The sequence below is a fragment of the Ruditapes philippinarum genome, unplaced genomic scaffold (genome assembly GCF_026571515.1).
Source record: "Ruditapes philippinarum isolate M1 unplaced genomic scaffold, ASM2657151v2 ctg7000_1_1_1_1, whole genome shotgun sequence".
Taxonomy (NCBI): domain Eukaryota; kingdom Metazoa; phylum Mollusca; class Bivalvia; order Venerida; family Veneridae; genus Ruditapes; species Ruditapes philippinarum.
Window position 1 is genome coordinate 168283 of NW_026867216.1, and position 18311 is coordinate 186593.

At 31.4% G+C, this 18311-nt stretch overlaps 2 protein-coding genes and 1 pseudogene across 2 annotated transcripts; 2 read left to right on the top strand and 1 right to left on the bottom strand.

The window, feature by feature from the left end:
- Positions 1 to 4464: 4464 nt before the first annotated feature.
- Positions 4465 to 6110, top strand: LOC132735322 (E3 ubiquitin-protein ligase TRIM33-like). The gene is made up of 2 exons (XM_060722263.1): positions 4465 to 4645; positions 5241 to 6110. The coding sequence occupies exons 1-2, from the start codon at positions 4604 to 4606 to the stop codon at positions 6078 to 6080; spliced, it is 882 nt and encodes a 293-aa protein (XP_060578246.1). The 5' UTR covers positions 4465 to 4603; the 3' UTR covers positions 6081 to 6110.
- A 4576-nt stretch (positions 6111 to 10686) lies between these two features.
- On the bottom strand, positions 10687 to 15015 carry LOC132735320 (probable asparagine--tRNA ligase, mitochondrial; annotated as a pseudogene).
- A 943-nt stretch (positions 15016 to 15958) lies between these two features.
- LOC132735326 (uncharacterized) lies at positions 15959 to 18109 on the top strand (the record flags this gene model as incomplete). The annotated part of the gene is given in 2 exon segments (XM_060722267.1): positions 15959 to 16071; positions 16586 to 18109. A coding segment is annotated over 1 exon segment (1521 nt), but the record flags the coding sequence as incomplete, so codon positions are not given.
- Between the last annotated feature and the right edge of the window lie 202 nt (positions 18110 to 18311).

The following is an 18311-nucleotide window of genomic DNA, read 5'->3' on the forward strand; positions in this document are numbered from 1 at the left end:
TCTGTTTCATTCTGTGGTATACAGAGCCCATAATTATAGCACATAAACACGTATATACAATCAAATTCAAAGATATTACAATAAAAATAAAGTTTTAAAACAATTGATCGTTGTAGAAAATCGGAAGTTAAAATTTTATAAAGTCATTTTCGCCTCAAGTTATGTTCTCTAAAATGAAAATTTCTAATAGTTTGAATCTTGAAGACTTCACTAATTAATTCTACAACAGAGTCTTTACAAATCATCGTCTAATACATTTTGTATAATTTTAGTTTTTAATGCCGTTTGAAAATTCTCAGATCCATACTTTTTTCGCACCTCTTAATGCTTTGCTCACAAAACTTTACAAGGAACGAAAACGAGATACATATTTATATTTCTCGAGTTGATTACAACTATAATCTCGTCATCAAAGAAAAGAAAAGACATCTGTGAGGCCTTCTTCGCGATACAAACTTTTGTGGTTTGTAAAATGGGGATAGCGGAAACCGAATAAAGGCTGTTTTCCCTACCCAAAAATCGGTGTATTTTCCCCTGAAATATCGTGTGCACATTCTTCACCAGAACTATGACTTAACTGCAGCAGAATTTACTCCAGCTTATAAATTTAATTGACTTACAGCTGACCCTAAAGATAACCTATGCTATGTACCATGAATGTTAAATTTAAATTGACTATTTTACAAAATGTATGGGTAAATTCCATTTTCAGTTGTTACAATTTGATATCAGATTTGTCCCCATTTTCTGATATATCGTGTTATATTTGCGCCTTTAGAAAGCCAAATGTTAGCTCATCTGTACCAAGCGATTTTATTCAAAAATTGAAAAACTTCAAACTTGTATTGTAAAAAATACCCACTGCTTAAAGTTTTGTACTAATGCACATGGTATCATACTCTAATGTGTAGTACGTGTAGCTTTCAATACTTTTGCAATTGGTGCTAACTTTTAAAGTTATACTTTTGACATATAAAAACAATTGTTTTAAAACTTTAGAAAAGACAATTTTAATCAAATTTTAATAATTTTATTTTAAAAAGATTAAAATTTTAATCAAATTTTTGCACAAGTTACGTACTTGATCTTAAAATTGGAAGAGATTTTTACCTTTTACCAGAAAATTATTTTCAACAATATAAGACACGCGCAAGCTCAAGTCCTTAATCGCTAAGTAGCTAGAAATCTCTTTTATGTCTATATAACAATGAAAAATGATCGTATATAACTGATTTCATAGGCGCTGAGGTGATGCTTGTTAACAGGTTTTCTTTTATGATTCTCTGTAAATCTTTGATAATCCTCTGTGTTTCGTTGTGCTTTTCCTAAGCCAAAGTTTATTTTCTTAGCCCTTATGAAACAGTAATGAGATATCTAGTCTTGAAGAAATATGAGGCGTGACCTATAACACTTGGAGATATTTAAATTGACTTTTATATCCAATGGGAATGTGGAATGGCCAACCTCATTAACACTGCTGTAATTGTTGATCTAATCTATCTGTCATTTACCGCTTTTTATGTTGAAAAGGTCAAAATAAGGATCTCGAAAAGTCATTCATTGGACAAAGTCTATGAAAAAGCTTGCTGATAACAAAGAGACACTGGTACACATATTAAAGTTGTGTATATTGTATAAACACTCAGTGATAGTTAAGCCAGGATTTTTCTCCTTTTTTTGTTTCTATTTGCATAGACAGTGTAATGGCCTAATGGCAGTTTTCCAACTTAAAAACTGAGAAGATATCGGCCAGAGTCACATCAGGGAGCGACAAAAGTTTAGCGGTGAAAGTGACATAAACAACTCTGGCATTATTCATAAAGATAATACTTAAAAACATTGTAGTCTGTTTTTATTTATTTTTTGTCTTCGTTTTAAATTTCAAAGGGACTCCACTGAGGTTTGAAAGCCTAAAATCATAACATTTGAATTTCTTACATAAATGAGCTGGGGCACTTTAAACAGAAATATATGCAAAGATACTTAAGAAATATAATATTTTGAAATAAATTGAAAATCGTATTTTTATGCTTTTTTTAGCCCGATTTGAGTGAAAAGCGTTTAAACGCTTTTCATTTTGGGCCATTTTTTTACAATTTAAATAATAAATCTGGACGCGCGCAGTGCGCGAATGATCTGAAATTTTGCACAAAGATTAGTGGTCTAAACCTTAATCGAATGGTACATTTATCTTGAAAAAATATTTTCAGTCCCATCATGTCAAAAAACCTCAGTGGAGTCCCTTTAAAGACAAATACTGTAAATCATGGTGGCCACATTCGCTATACATTTATATATACATTACTTAGGTTTGGTATTGCACAGCCTTTTCAAGGTGAACTTGCCTTTTTTAACTATTGACTATTGACAGAAAACAGTTTTTGTACTTTAGATAATTCTCCATTTCATTAAGCAACAAGAGCTGTCAGTAGCACAGCATGCTCGAGTGTTTGATAGTAAAACAAGAACTTAGATAATTTAGAATTTTCTAAGTTCATAAAGGGCCATTATTTTGTCAAAATTCTTGTTAGAGTTATGAGCCTGGAAAAGTGACCTATTATGCTCTCAAACAAGTATAGAAAGTTTCCCTTCGGTAGTTTTGGAAATACATGTATATGAACTTGCATACAGAAACCTAATCAAACAGTGACAGTGACGCCAACGTCTGGTTAAGTACGATAGCTCTCCATATCCTTCAAATAGTTGAGCTAAAAACGGAGTAGTTATTATCCCTCGCCGAAAGGCGGCGGCGGATATAGAAATAGTCTCCGTCCGTCCGTCCTTCCGTCCGTTCGTCCTTCCGTCCGACATTTTTGTTCGGAGCATATCTCAAAAAGTATTTGATTTATCAACTTGAAACTTCATAGGTGGATAGATCTCAATGAGGAGGAGTGCAGTGCACAAGAATGATAACTCTACCCTGCATATTTTTTGAGTTATTGCCCTTCGTTATTTTTCAAACCAAACTTAATTTTTGTCCAGAGCATAACACAGAAAGCTTATGAGATATCAACATGAAACTTCATAGGTGGATAGATCTCACTCAGGAGGTGTGCAGTGCACAAGAATGATAACTCTACCTTTCATAATTTTTGAGTTATTGCCCTTTGTTATTTTTCATACTTAATTTTTTCCCGAGTGACGCATAACTCAAAAAGTCTTTGAGATGTCAACGAACCTTCATAGGTGGATAGATCTTATTGAGGAGGAATGTTGAGCACAAGAAAGATAACTCTCCCCATTCTAATTTTTGAGTTATTGCCCTTTGTTATTTTTCATACTTTTTGTCCGGAGCATATCTCAAAGTGTTTGAGTTATCAACTTGAAACTTCATAGGTGGATAGATCATATTGAGGAGGAGTGCAGCAAACAAGAATGATAACTCTACCCTGCATAATTTTCAGTTATTGCCCTTTGTTATTTTTCATGCTTAATTTTTGTCCTGAGCATTACTAAAAAAGCCTTTGAGATATCAACATGAAAATTCATAGGTGGATAGGTCTCATTGAGGAAGAGTGCAGCACACAAGAATAACAACTCTACCCTGCATGATTTTTCAGTTATTGCCCTTTGTTATTTTTCATGCTTAATTTTTGTCCAGAGCATAACTATAAAAACCTTTGAGATATCAACTTGAAACTTCATAGGTGGATAGATCTCATTGAGGAGGAGTGCAGCACACAAGAATGATAACTTAACTACATGTACTTATATTCACAAAATTGAAACAGACAATCTAGGGTTTTCCTTTTGACAAATAATCAAAATAAAGTAAGCACTAATCAAATTATATCAAGATCACGATTAATGAAATTTGATTTGGCTCTAATTTATCGGCATGAGTGTCAATGCACATTAAGAAGTAATATATTTATTCTCTTTAGTTATTGGGATTAAAACCAGAATATTTATTTTCTACACATTATACGAATTGAAGTTCCGCAAAATGACTTCTGTTATCAATAATTCATCTTATATACACTTAACAACACAAACCTAGGAGCGATTATATATCTCCAACCAGTTTTATGAAAACTTATATAATTATGGATTGCCTCTGAAATGCTTTTATTCTTATTTCTCAAAAGGTCTTTGGTATTTGGTGTCCCGCTTTAGTTTCCAAAAGGTTAGGCACTGGCAAATTACCTAAACAAATCTGGAAGCTTCTGCATGATGCTTTCTGGCAATTAGTTCATTATGTGTTTTATAAACATGTTTATATAAACGTTCCTGAATAGATCAATAAAATGATGACACGTTTTGTTTTAAATAGTTAATCATTTTGTAAACGTTACAAAACATGTTCATTAATTTTTTTTTTTTTTTTTTTTTTTTTTTTTTTTTTTTTTTGCAACATTGTATTAGGATAGAATAACTACTTTTAAGGGCGATAATCTCACTGTGTCATCAATGAAAGACAAACATTACGTCCCATGCGTACTAGAATTTAAACTTCCGCGTTCAAAAGTTCAGGTAGAGACGAACTGACAGAAATATAATTTTCAGTATTGTAATAATATTGGAAAATATAAATGTTTAAGAATTAGTGACTAGTGAAGATAAATAGTGACATGATCATTATTAACAATTAAAAGACACTTTTATGTTATATCTTGAAACAACTGAACACTTTAAATCAGATCACGTGAGTTATCTTTCTTTTCATAGAATAAACAAAAGAGGAACGTTATTGAGAAACAGTTTAATTACATGTTTTACTAAATCAACGTTTATGACATATCAAAATGAATGATAAAAAGGTATACAATGCTATAATGTTTAACGTTATAATAGTATACAAATAGGATACTAGCTGATAAATATGTGACATGTTTAAGCTTGCAAACTTATTATTTTGAGATAGGTTGAGACATGTATATTGAGGTATATATATATATATATATATATATATATATATATATATATATATATATATATATATATATATATATATATATATATATATATATATATATATATATATATATACACAAAACATTTCAAATATTCTTACAAAATAGAATAATAATTTAGAACAAAAGACAAGGCATCTTATGAAATTCTTCTCAAAACATAAAGTTCTTCTCCTAAAATTAAGTTATACGAAATTGTTAGCTAAAAATAACACAAAAATTTCAAATGTGATGTTATTGTACTTGTAGATTTATTTTACATCATTTCGTTCAGAACTTTAATATGTGGTCGGCGGGAATTTGATTAGTTATTTCTCATTATTTTAGAAAATGGAGGTGCCTGGAAAGGTAACTTCAACATCAAAGACGAACTTTTACCTGTACTGTATTCCGTGTAATACAGATGGATTAAAGAAGCCGGCTCACGGATTTTGTCAGGACTGCCAAGAACATCTTTGCAAAAGTTGTTTTAAACATCACAGAAGGTCAAGGCCATCTAGAAACCACGTGCTGCTTGAAAAAGATGCCATGCCGACACAACAAACGACCGTTGATGACGTAAATACAGACGTCATTACTGACAAGTGTACCAACCATAGGGATAAACCACTGGAGTTCTATTGTAACCATCACAAAACTGTAGCATGTTATGTCTGTGTAACGCTTGAACACAAACAATGTAAAGTAGATTATATTCCTGAAGTGTCAGGAAATGTATCTGACGACTTGATGGATTTGAATAAAAAGATGGAAGTTTTAATCAAGAAAAGTGAATATAACATTATGAAAGCTGCAGCTGCTACAACACAACTAGAACAAAGTCATGGAAAAGTCATTGAAGACATACAACTGTTTAGGAAGGAAATTAACGACCGTTTAGATCAGATGGAATCGATCATTATTAAAGAAGCTGAAACTGTAATTAACACAGCAAACCATAAACTTGAAAATATCAAGGATGCTTACGAAAAAATAGCCGAAGAAGTGAAACGTTCACAATCATTTCTAAATGACCTGAGTAAAACAAACAAGCAAAATAAGCTTTTTATTGAAATGAAGAACATCATACCTCGGATCATGACACTGGAAAATGAAGAAATACAGATTATCAACGATAATACGACATATGACGACATTCAGTTTGACCGGAACGAAAATCTTACTTAATCAATTGAAAAGTGGGAACAATTTTGGAAAAATTTTAACATACGGAAAACCATCATCAGATACTGGAATTATGTGTTACATATGAAAGATCCATCGACGTGAAAATTTCCCACTGATTTACAACGAAGTGATGTGACTGGGACTGTAATGATTTCTGTCACACAAATGATCGTCGCTGATTATGGCAATATGAAAATTAAAATGATTAATATTGACACAGGAACGCTGGTGTCAGAGAAAACCCTGTCTACAGCTCCAAATGATGTGATAAAACTTCCGCAAAATAAACTTGCTGTTGCATTACGTCATGAAAAGTGTATCCAGATATTGTCTTATACCGATACAAGTTTGTCTTTAGATCGTCGTATAGATGTCAGAGAAAGCTGTTATTGTGTAGGCTATTGTCAGGACAAGCTAGTAGTAGGCTGTAATTATGATCCAGGAAAGCTAGTTGTTCTAGATTTAGACGGAAAAATCTTACAGGTGTTTGATAGTCCTAAGTTTGGTGGACCTGAAAAGATTTTTATCAGCAGTGATGAAAAGTCCTTGTATGTTTCTGATTACACTTGTACTAAGGATAGCAAGTGTATAAAGATAGACTGGCAAGGTAATGTTGTTCAAAGATTCCAAGATCAAGGATGTAAAGGGCCTAAAGGAATACAGGAGATGGAAGATGGTACGTTGTTAGTTTGTTTCTGCGAAAGCCACAAAATTGTCAGATTGTCGTGCAGCTTCAAGGCATGTGAGATTAAAGGATTAGAAAAAATAAACCTTCATTTTCCACAGACGGTAACATACAGTAAAAGTAATCACAAATTATACGTCAGTTGTTCTTCTGAACAGGGGCGTGATTCAAATGATACACTAAAAGTATTCAATGTGAGATAACTTATTGGTATGTTTTGAATGTGAATATGTGATGTAATGTGACACATTGAATGTGATCAATGATAGTCACAGTAAACTACCAATAATCATAGTAGATACAGAATATATTGTAAATACAAAAACACATCTTGTAATCAAAGTGAATGAAATATAGATATTCAGATTAAGATTTTATCAGAAAAAAATATATAATGAAAGTAGATAGAATTTTTTCATAAATAATGATCATCATTTATATACCATGTTAAGGAACAGCCTTTTATTCAGACATTTCAATTACTTATTTACTTGTCGTCTCCAATTTGAATTTAATTGATACTTCTGCTCTTAAGACGTGTAGGGATACCTATATGCCTTGTTTTGTTTGTAAATAAAATATTATAAAGCTAACTCATACTTCAATATAATAAACAAATGTTGTACGTCTTTCTATCCCATGATAAAAATGGAAAAAGAATATTTTAATACATAAGTAGTAAGACAATTGTAATAATTACTAAATGATTCAGGGTGATTTTATCGGTGATTTAGAAAACGATATTAGCAACATGTCACATATGGTTTAAATGATATAAACATCCCAGGTTATATATAATTCGATTATTCTGTTTCATTCTGTGGTATACAGAGCCCATAATTATAGCACATAAACACGTATATACAATCAAATTCAAAGATATTACAATAAAAATAAAGTTTTAAAACAATTGATCGTTGTAGAAAATCGGAAGTTAAAATTTTATAAAGTCATTTTCGCCTCAAGTTATGTTCTCTAAAATGAAAATTTCTAATAGTTTGAATCTTGAAGACTTCACTAATTAATTCTACAACAGAGTCTTTACAAATCATCGTCTAATACATTTTGTATAATTTTAGTTTTTAATGCCGTTTGAAAATTCTCAGATCCATACTTTTTTCGCACCTCTTAATGCTTTGCTCACAAAACTTTACAAGGAACGAAAACGAGATACATATTTATATTTCTCGAGTTGATTACAACTATAATCTCGTCATCAAAGAAAAGAAAAGACATCTGTGAGGCCTTCTTCGCGATACAAAATTTTGTGGTTTGTAAAATGGGGATAGCGGAAACCGAATAAAGGCTGTTTTCCCTACCCAAAAATCGGTATATTTTCCCCTGAAATATCCTGTGCACATTCTTCACCAGAACTATGACTTAACTGCAGCAGAATTTACTCCAGTTTATAAATTTAATTGATTAACAGCTGACCCTAAAGATAACCTATGCTATGTATTTAAATTGAATATTTTACAAAATGTATGGGTAAATTCCATTTTCAGTTGTTACAATTTGATATCAGATTTGTCCCCATTTTCTGATATATCGTGTTATATTTGCACCTTCAGAAAGCCAAATGTTAGCTCATCTGTACCAAGCGATTTTATTCAAAAATTGAAAAACTTCAAACTTGTATTGTAAAAAATGCCCACTGCTTAAAGTTTTGTACAAATGCACATGGTATCATACTCTAATGTGTAGTGTAGCTTTCAATACTTTTGCAATTGCTGCTTACTTTTAAAGTTATACTTTTGACATATAAAAACAATTGTTTTAAAACTTTAGAAAAGACAATTTTAATCAAATTTTAATAATTTTATTTAAAAAAAATTACAATTTTAATCAAATTTTTGCACAAGTTACGTATTTGTTCTTAAAATTGGAAGAGATTTTTACCTTTTACCAGAAAATTATTTTCAACAATTAAAGAAAAGCGCAAGCTCAAGTCCTTAATCGCTTAGTAGCTAGAAATCTCTTTTATGTCTATATAACAATGAAAAATGATCGTATAAAACTGATTTCATAGGCGCTAAGTTGATGCTTGTTAACAGTTTTTATTTTATGATTCTCTGTAAATCTTTGATAATCCTCTGTGTTTCGTTGTGCTTTTCTTAAGCTTATTTTAACAGCCAAAGATTATTTTCTGAGCCCTTATGAAACAGTAATGAGATATCTAGTCTTGAAGAAATATGAGGCGTGACCTATAACACTTGGAGATATTTAAATTGGCTTTTATATCCAATGGGAATGTAGAATGGACAACCTCATTAACACTGCTGTAATTGTTGATCTAATCTATCTGTCATTTACCGCTTTTTATGTTGAAAAGGTCAAAATAAGGATCTCGAAAAGTCATTCATTGGACAAAGTCTATGAAAAAGCTTGCTGATAACAAAGAGACACTAGTAAATAATCGTTATACACATATTAAAATTGTGTAAATTGTATAAACACTCAGTGATAGTTAAGCCAGGATTTTTCTCCTTTTTTGTTTCTAGTTGCATAGACAGTGTAATGGCCTAATGGCAGTTTTCCAACTTAAAAACACCGGCCAGTGTCAAATCAGGAAGCGACCCTAGTTTTGCGGGGACAGTGACATAAACAACTCTGGCAAATAAAACTTAAAGAATTTGTTTTTATTTATGTATCTTCGTTCTTAAAAGAGAAATATTCTTCACTTACTTGGCAAATTTTGGTGGTCACATTTGCTATATACATGTATTTATATGTAATACTTAAGTCTGGTATTGCACTGTACGATATGTTCCAGGTGAACTTGCCTTTTGAACTATTGACTATTGACAAAAATCAGTTGTTGTACTTTATACAATTCTCCATTTAATAAAGCAACAAGAGCTGTCAGTTGGACAGCATGCTCGACTACTCGGACTGCCCGATAGTAAAACAAGAACTTGGATAAATTAGAATTTTCTTACTTCATAAAGGGCCAATATTCTGACAAAATTCTTGTAAGTGTTATGGGCCTTGAAAAGTGACCTATGTTGCTCTCAAACAAGTGTGAAAAGTTTTGTAAACATGAAAACTTAACGAAACAAAGTGTAACAGCAACGCCAACGTCTGGTTAAGTACGATAGCTCTCCATATCCTTCTGATAGTCCCGGTTAAAACAGAGATGTCATTTTATTTGTGTGTTGAGCAGTACTTGGGTATAGACAATCCCAATGCTTCTCAAAAGAATCGATGAGACGGATTGGAAAATAGTTGAAATATCATAGTAAGCTTGAAATTTTCATTACAATCATAAAAAATACTACAATGTGATTGGACAAAAAATAATGTTGATCATTAACAATAAATGTGATCCCCTTACCTATAAAGGTTTAGCTAAACCACCCGACGACTGGGTATTTTTAACTCTAAAAATTCACGTATAAGCTTATATATTTCTTTATATAATTATTTATCCTATATATCTTAAAGTTTGAACAGAAAATGAGATTCAACACAACACTTTTCAACACAACAGTGTGTAGTCTCTACATATATAACTTTCATAAACATATACAAATTTAATTGTAATAATCAACAATTAAGATTTCAATTTAAAAACTATATTGGAAAATCATTTGACACACTACATCTATGAACATCTTTCAATATTTTGAAATAAAATTAACAAAAATACATATATTTACTAGATTTTTTGTTACACGATTGTCATAATAATAAGTTAACAACAAAGATTGATCAAAGTAATCATCAATGATTGTTACACACTTTTTATTGAGGAACATTCAATCAGTTTAGAGGTTTTTATTCTTGTTTCAGCTTATAACCCCTGACAGAAGCCAAGGCAAATGATTGGAACATACTTATATGTTACAGATCTAGCATATTATGCATTTAATAAATTAATAACATGTACTGATACATGTCAATGTTAATTGCAGGCATGACATAAAGTCTATACTATAGTAAGTTAATATAATAATGTAACTTAAATTGATACTGGATCATAATGAGCAATGATGAATCCATCTAGAAAAAGGTATAGAGTCTTTTATAGAATTTATTCCTAGAAAACACTGAAGAAGTCTCTCAAAGCCCATTCCAAATCCACCATGTGTTACACTGCCATATCTTCTTAAATCAAGATACCTCAATATATATAAAAAAAACATTCATGGAACACAGTTGAGAATAACTGTTTCTTTGTTATGTATTATGACATTATACTCTTTATATATCTATGTGTATAAAGTAGATGTAAGGTATGAGAGGGGTATGACAATGATCTAGAATAAATGTTAATTACACAAGATATATTTTTGATGGCAATGATCTAACTGTATAATTATGTAAGTCATGTTTATTTTTTATATACATTCATGATTGTTAAAGGAAAGAAAGTACTGTTGAAAGCATCGGGAATAGCAAAACAGAACTGATTCAATGAAAAAAGAATAAAACTTTGCAAACCAAATAAAATATTTTTCTCAGAAACTTTAATTGATTGAGTATATGGCTTTCACAGAGGGAAAAAAACATGTATACAATATTTTGTCACTATTGAAGTACACAAAGTGGTCTTAAGTTCAGCTCTTATTGTAAATTGAAACCTTCAGCCAATATAAGACGTGCAAAATCAAGGTAACTGCCATGTTTACTTATTATTCAATATTACGTCAAATATCGATCAAATACAGTCATGGCAAAACTTTTATTAGCGATAAGCCAAAACCCTGTTACAATAATTGATAAGAAATTTGAATTTGTTATTTGTTAAAACTAACTTTGAAGAATCTTCCTTTGTGTCCAAATCACAAGATTTTTTTTCTTTGGCCCAATTGGTATGACATACAAAGTTTGTCAGAAAAATATTTACCATTAATAAGATTCTGTTAATTGAAGATCATCTAATCTTGACTTGATTATGTCATATCTTTCTTCTCTAAGACTCCCTCCAAACAGCTCACCAACTTCCGGTACCAGTAAATCTACAGCAGCTACCTGTGTTAACATCAATACCGTATGTTAAATATTAATTTGTATGTTTCATAATTATTTAAAACAGAAGATGGATTGCCTCTAAAATTCTTTTATTTTTATATCTCAAAAACTTTTATGTTTGGTGTTCCGCTATTAAAATTGTTTCCAAAAGGTTACTCACTGGTGAGAAACCTGAATCAATCTTGAAACTTCTATTGCTTTTCTGACAATAAGTGCCGTTGGTGATGGAAGTCAAACTATTATTTTGTTACATTTTGCAGACTCGGTTTGATTGAGTCTGTACATGAGGGATAATGAATTCGTGCAACATCCCTCGCGCTCCCATAGCACCGGCTTGAGCGGTACTCAATTCTCAACACTCAATAGTGCTGGCATCAATGATCCCGAAGGACCAGAAAAATATAACAACACTGAAGTGAAGTACGGGGCAACTTTTTACAGCTGCCACACAGCTGAAACCTTCAGCCAATATAAGAGTGGCAGAATCAAGGTAACTGTCATGTTCAATTATTAATCAATATTATGTCAAATATTTATTAAATACAGTCAGGGCAAAATTTGTAAGCCATAAGCCAAAACCCTGTTACAAAAATTGATAAGAAATTTGAATTTATTATCTGCTAAAACTAATTTGAAGAAATCTTTATTTGTTTCCCATTCAGGAGATTTTTTACTTTAACCTATTGCCATGACGTGCAAAGTTTGACAAAAAAATATTTACCATTAATAAGATTCTGTTAATTGAAGATCATCTAATCTTGACTTGATAATATCATATCTTTCTTCTCTAAGACTTCCTCCAAACAGCTCACCAACTTCCGGTACCAGTAAATCTACAGCAGCTACCTGTGTTAACATCAATATGTTAAATGTTAATATGTTACTTTCATAATTTTATTTAACAGCACTTCTGATTAAGAAGAAAAAAATCATTTTAAGACATTAGATGCTACCAGAGTAGACCGTCAGTTTTGTACAGAAATAGCTGCCATGGACTCATTTCGATTTAATTATAACGCAGCAAATATTTGAAAGTCAAGAGACCATAACCACTTGGCCAGTTAGGCCAGCATATATTTATAACTCAATCACTTGTATTCTTATAATATAATTTTCAAGTTTTCAGGGCAAGTGCACTGCTATATTATTTTTTCAAGTCACAACACTATAAACTTTGCATAAAAATATGAATATTGGTGGCCTATTTAGACAAATCTTTTTATCTTTGATAACCTTCATTCTGACCACAAAGAACTTAAAACCTCAGTTAAAACAGGGTACCTAATTACCAAATATTTTATATACATATATTTGTCAATAAATATATTGGCACCAGAAACGGTAACAAACATAACTGACATGAAAAAACAGTAGGTGTTACAGCTGAAATGATATTGTTACAGATGGACCAACAGAAAACCAACGACCAAATTTTGCCTTGAAAAATGTTTTTTGGGGAGCATAATGAAAAGGTTGCAGATAAATAATTTGATTTTTAAGTTTTAGCTTTTAGTTAAAAAAATTACTTCAAGTTTGATTGTTAAAAAAACTTTAAATTTTTTTGTACCATTCTTGAGACTAGTTCTGGTTTCATGTGAGGAAACATGTTCGTGACCCCCAGCAGAGATCAAACCCAATGATTCCATGGATGAAAGGCAGACAGACATCATAACCATTAGGCCACTACTCTCAATTTTTATTCTAAAGTATACGTTTATAAATTGCCTCACATATTTCTGTACTCTACTAGTAATTCTAACAAAGTTAAACTCACTGTATTTTCCTCGCTGTTTCTTCTAGCATAAAATGGTATAAGGGAAGCTGGGAAATTTGTTACAAATACAGGAACATTGTTGCAATGTTTCATCAGATTCTCATGTTCTTTCTGTAGATCACAATCCCACTGTTATATATAAAAACAAAGAAAATATAATTTCAAAAGAAACTCCATCATGTGAAAACATACAAAAACAGCAGAAAGTTGGATTTAGAAATGAGCGTCCTTTTTAACGGCTCTGACTTTGGTTTTTATACAATCTGTCCACCGGTTATCAATATTTGAAATATAACATGTCAATTGTCAATAATTTGTCAACTTATATTTAACGATGTTCAATTCCTATATGTGATAACAATATTTAGCAATCATATAAACAACTGTCAGATAATATATAAGCTTTGATTGTCCAATAAATATTATAAAATGTATTTGTAGGTAAGTTTTAAAAAATTGAAACACTAGATATGTATAAATGTTAATTTAAACAAAATAAGTGAGATAGAGGTGAGAGTAGTATTAACTTAAGCTTAATGTTTTCATAATTTTCTGAAACGGATAAAACAAAGATACAAACTTATATCGATAAATGAAGATTCGTTTTTAGAATGTTAAATCAACTGTGCCAAGAGGTATTTTATTATCTTACTAACTTTTGATAATGATATTGTATCGGACATGCATATCCCTAATTCTTCTAGTTCATTATCATAAACGAAAACATCAAAGACTTAACTACATATAATCGCATGTGAAACAGACAAACTAGGATTTTCCTTTTGACAAATAATCAAAATAAAGAAAGCACTAATGACATTGTGTCAAGATCACGATTAATAAAATCTGATTTGCCGCTAAATTATCGACGTGAGTGTCAATGCATAAATTAGATCTTTCTATCTTAAACGGATTTCGTAAACGGACTTCGTAATACGGAATAAATTTGGGGTTTTTCTCAAAACATAAATGATAAAAAAAATACCAATATGCTAAAACAGTAATACAGCGGGTTTTCTTACATACATATGCTAGTTATAGTATTTCTATAAACCATCAACACATTAAAGATGGAGACAATACATGTATAAACATAATTTATATAGAATCTAAAGACCAAAACAAAAACAAAAACAAAAAAACAACAACTAAAAAAACAACAATACAAGTTACTTCATTCATATACTCTATTGTAGTTTTTTTTTTCCAATGACAAAGAAGCGATTTTTTTAAGATAAACTAGTAAGTGTTGGTACATTGTGTGAAAGCAGGACATCACTAGTGTCACTGTTGACGCCAAGTTCATTTGTATAATATGCAGTAACGTTTCTGTGGGAATTGCACGATAGCTCGAGCGTTAGAATAATACAAACGTCGCCATCTGAATGTGTGTTGATAGCGTGGAAAGGACAGTATCCAGAATAGAATTGTTCTCGTGGCTTATCCATTGGTTGCACTAATTTGTGTGATGTTCCATCTTTTTCACCAACTGCAGGATACATGCAGTTATCCCCAGCCGCCACGTTTACTAAGCCACTGATCTACGGTTGGTCAAGTGATGTAATTCGCAAATGTGTAAAATGTAGTATAACTGTGCGAATTTCAATATGTACATACGCGGTGCACCCCCCCCCCCCCCCCCAAAAAAAAAAAAAATAAATAAATAAATAAAATAAAATAATCCAAAACTATTCTGTTAACTCCGCGTCATCGGGAACAGCAGTAATGACAGTTACCTTTAGTATTGCTTTCACAACATTCAAAACTTAATGGCATGTTGGTCATTGGTTGAAAAAGTAGCACTACAACAAAGAATACATGAATTAGGAAACTTGTATTCTTTTTTGCTGTCATATATAAATTATGATTATATTCTCTTCTTTTTTAATATGTTGATAGAAATATTATAAAAAGTATGTACAATAGCCGCTGTAATAACGTTTCAGCGTACTACTTTTTTTATTTTCCTCGCATTTATGTTTTGAGAAAATCCCCAAATTATTCCGTATTACGAAGTCCGTTTACGAAGTCCGTTTCAGATAGAAAGGTCTATTAGAAAGTAATATATTTATTCTCTCTGCTTAAAGTCGAGGTATTATTGAGATTAAAACCAGATTTTTTTATCCGCTACGTGAGTGTCTTGTTATCAATAATTCATCTCATATACACTAAACAACACGTATAAACCGTTATGTTTTATCTTTATTTCTTAAACGTTTTTTTATGTTTGGTGTCCCGCTGTTTCCAAATAGGTAATGAAGTTTGAATAGTTAATCTTTTACAAAACATTTTTATTTTCAACATAAAGAGCAGTTGTTTCCTTTTTTCAACAAGGTTGTACTATTATGAAGGATAGACTAACTAAATTTATAATAACAGTCAATTTTCTTATACTTTTAAGGGCGATAATCTCAGTGTCATCAATGAAAGACAAACATTACGCCCCCTGCGTACTAGAATTTAAACTTCCGCGTTCCAAAATTCAGCTAGAGACGGACTGATAGAAATATAATTTTTCAGGATATAATACTATTGGAAAATATACATGTTGAAGAACGGTGAGTTAACGAGTAAACATTAATAGTTACATGATTATTATTAATAATCAAAAGATTCGTTTTATGATATATCTTGAAACAACTGAACAATATAAATCAGATCACGTGACTTATTTTTGTTTTCGTAAAATAAAAAACAGGTTAACGTTACTTGACAAACAATTTGATTATTACTAGATTAAAGGTTACAATGAAAGTTCAATTAAATATCAGACATGTATAAATAAAAAGCCACAATGTTTAACGTTATAATAAATGGGACACTAGTTGATAAATATGTAACGTGTTAGTATTGAGAAATGTATACTGAGATATATACATAGGCCTACACAAAACAATTCAAATAGTCTTACAAAATGGAATAATAATTTAGAACAAAAAACAAGGCGTCTTATAAAATTCTTCTCCAAATATTAAGTTCTTCTCCTAGAATTAAGGTATACGAAATTGATAATGAAATATATCACAAATATTTCAAATGTGATGTTATTGTAGTTATTTCTCATCATTTTAGAAAATGGAGGTATCGGGAGAGGTAACTTCAACATCAAAGATGAACTTTAAACTGTACTGTATTCCGTGTGATACAGATGGATTAAAGGAGCCGGCTCACGGATTTTGTCAGGACTGCCAGGAACATCTTTGCAAAAGTTGTTTTAAACATCACAGAAGGTCAAGACCATCTAGAAACCACGTGCTGCTTGAAAAAGATGCCATGCCGACACAACAAACGACCGTTGATGACGTAAATACAGACGTCATTACTGACAAGTGTACCAACCATAGGGAAAAACCACTGGAGTTCTATTGTAACCATCACAAAACTGTAGCATGTTATGTCTGTGAAACGCTTGAACACAAACAATGTAAAGTAGATTATATTCCTGAAGTGTCAGGAAATGTATCTGACGACTTGATGGATTTGAATAAAAAGATGGAAGTTTTAATCAAGAAAAGTGAATATAACATTATGAAAGCTGCAGCTGCTACAAAACAACTAGAACAAAGTCATGGAAAAGTCATTGAAGACAAACAGCTGGCTAGGAAAGAAATAAACGACCGTTTAGATCAGATGGAATCGATCATTATTAAAGAAGCTGAAACTGTTATTAACACAGCAAATCATAAACTTGAGAATATCAAGGATGCTTACGAAAAAATAGCCGAGGAAGTGAAACGTTCACAGTCATTTATAAATGACCTGAATAAAACAAACAAGCAGAATAAGCTTTTTATTGAAATGAAGAACATCACACCTCGTATGATGACACTGGAAAATGAAGAAATACAGATTGTCAAAGATAATATGACATATGACGACATTCAATTTGACCGGAATGAAAAACTACTTGATCAATTGAGAAGTGGGAAAATATTAGGAACAATTTTAACATACAGAAAACCATCAGCAGATACTGAATTATGTGTCACATATGAAAGATCCCTCAACGTGAAATTTCCCTCTGATGTAAAACAAAGTAATGTGACTGGGGCTGTAATGATTTCTGTCACACAAATGATCGTCGCTGATCATGGCAATAACAAAATTAAAATGATTAATATTGACACAGGAACACTGGTATCAGAGAAAACGCTGTCTTCATGTCCAATAGATGTTACAAAACTTCCGCAAAATAAACTTGCTGTTGCATTACTTGATGAAAATTGTATCCAGATATTGACTTATACAGATACGAGTTTGTCTTTAAATCGTCGTATAGATGTCGGAGAAATGTGTTATTGTGTAGGTTATTGTCAGGGTAAACTAGTTGTAGGCTGTAATTTTAATCCAGGAAAGCTAGTTGTTCTAGATTTAGACGGAAAAATCAAACAAGTGTTTGATACTCCTCGATTGTTTGATGGACCTGAAAAGATTTTTATCAGCAGTGATGAAAAGTCCTTGTATGTATCTGATTACACTAGTGATGAAGATAGCAAGTGTATAAAGATAGACTGGCAAGGTAATGTTGTTCAAAGATTCCAAGATCAAGGATGTAAATTGCCTAAAGGAATACAGGAGATGGAAGATGGTACGTTGTTAGTTTGTTTCTGCGAAAGCCACAAAATTGTCAGATTGTCGTGCAGCTTCAAGGCATGTGAGATAAAAGGATTAGAAAAAATAAACCTTCATTATCCACAGACAGTAACATACAGTAAAAGTAATCACAAATTATATGTCAGTTGTTCTTCTGAACAGGGGCGTGATTCAAATGATACAATAAAAGTATTCAATGTGAGAT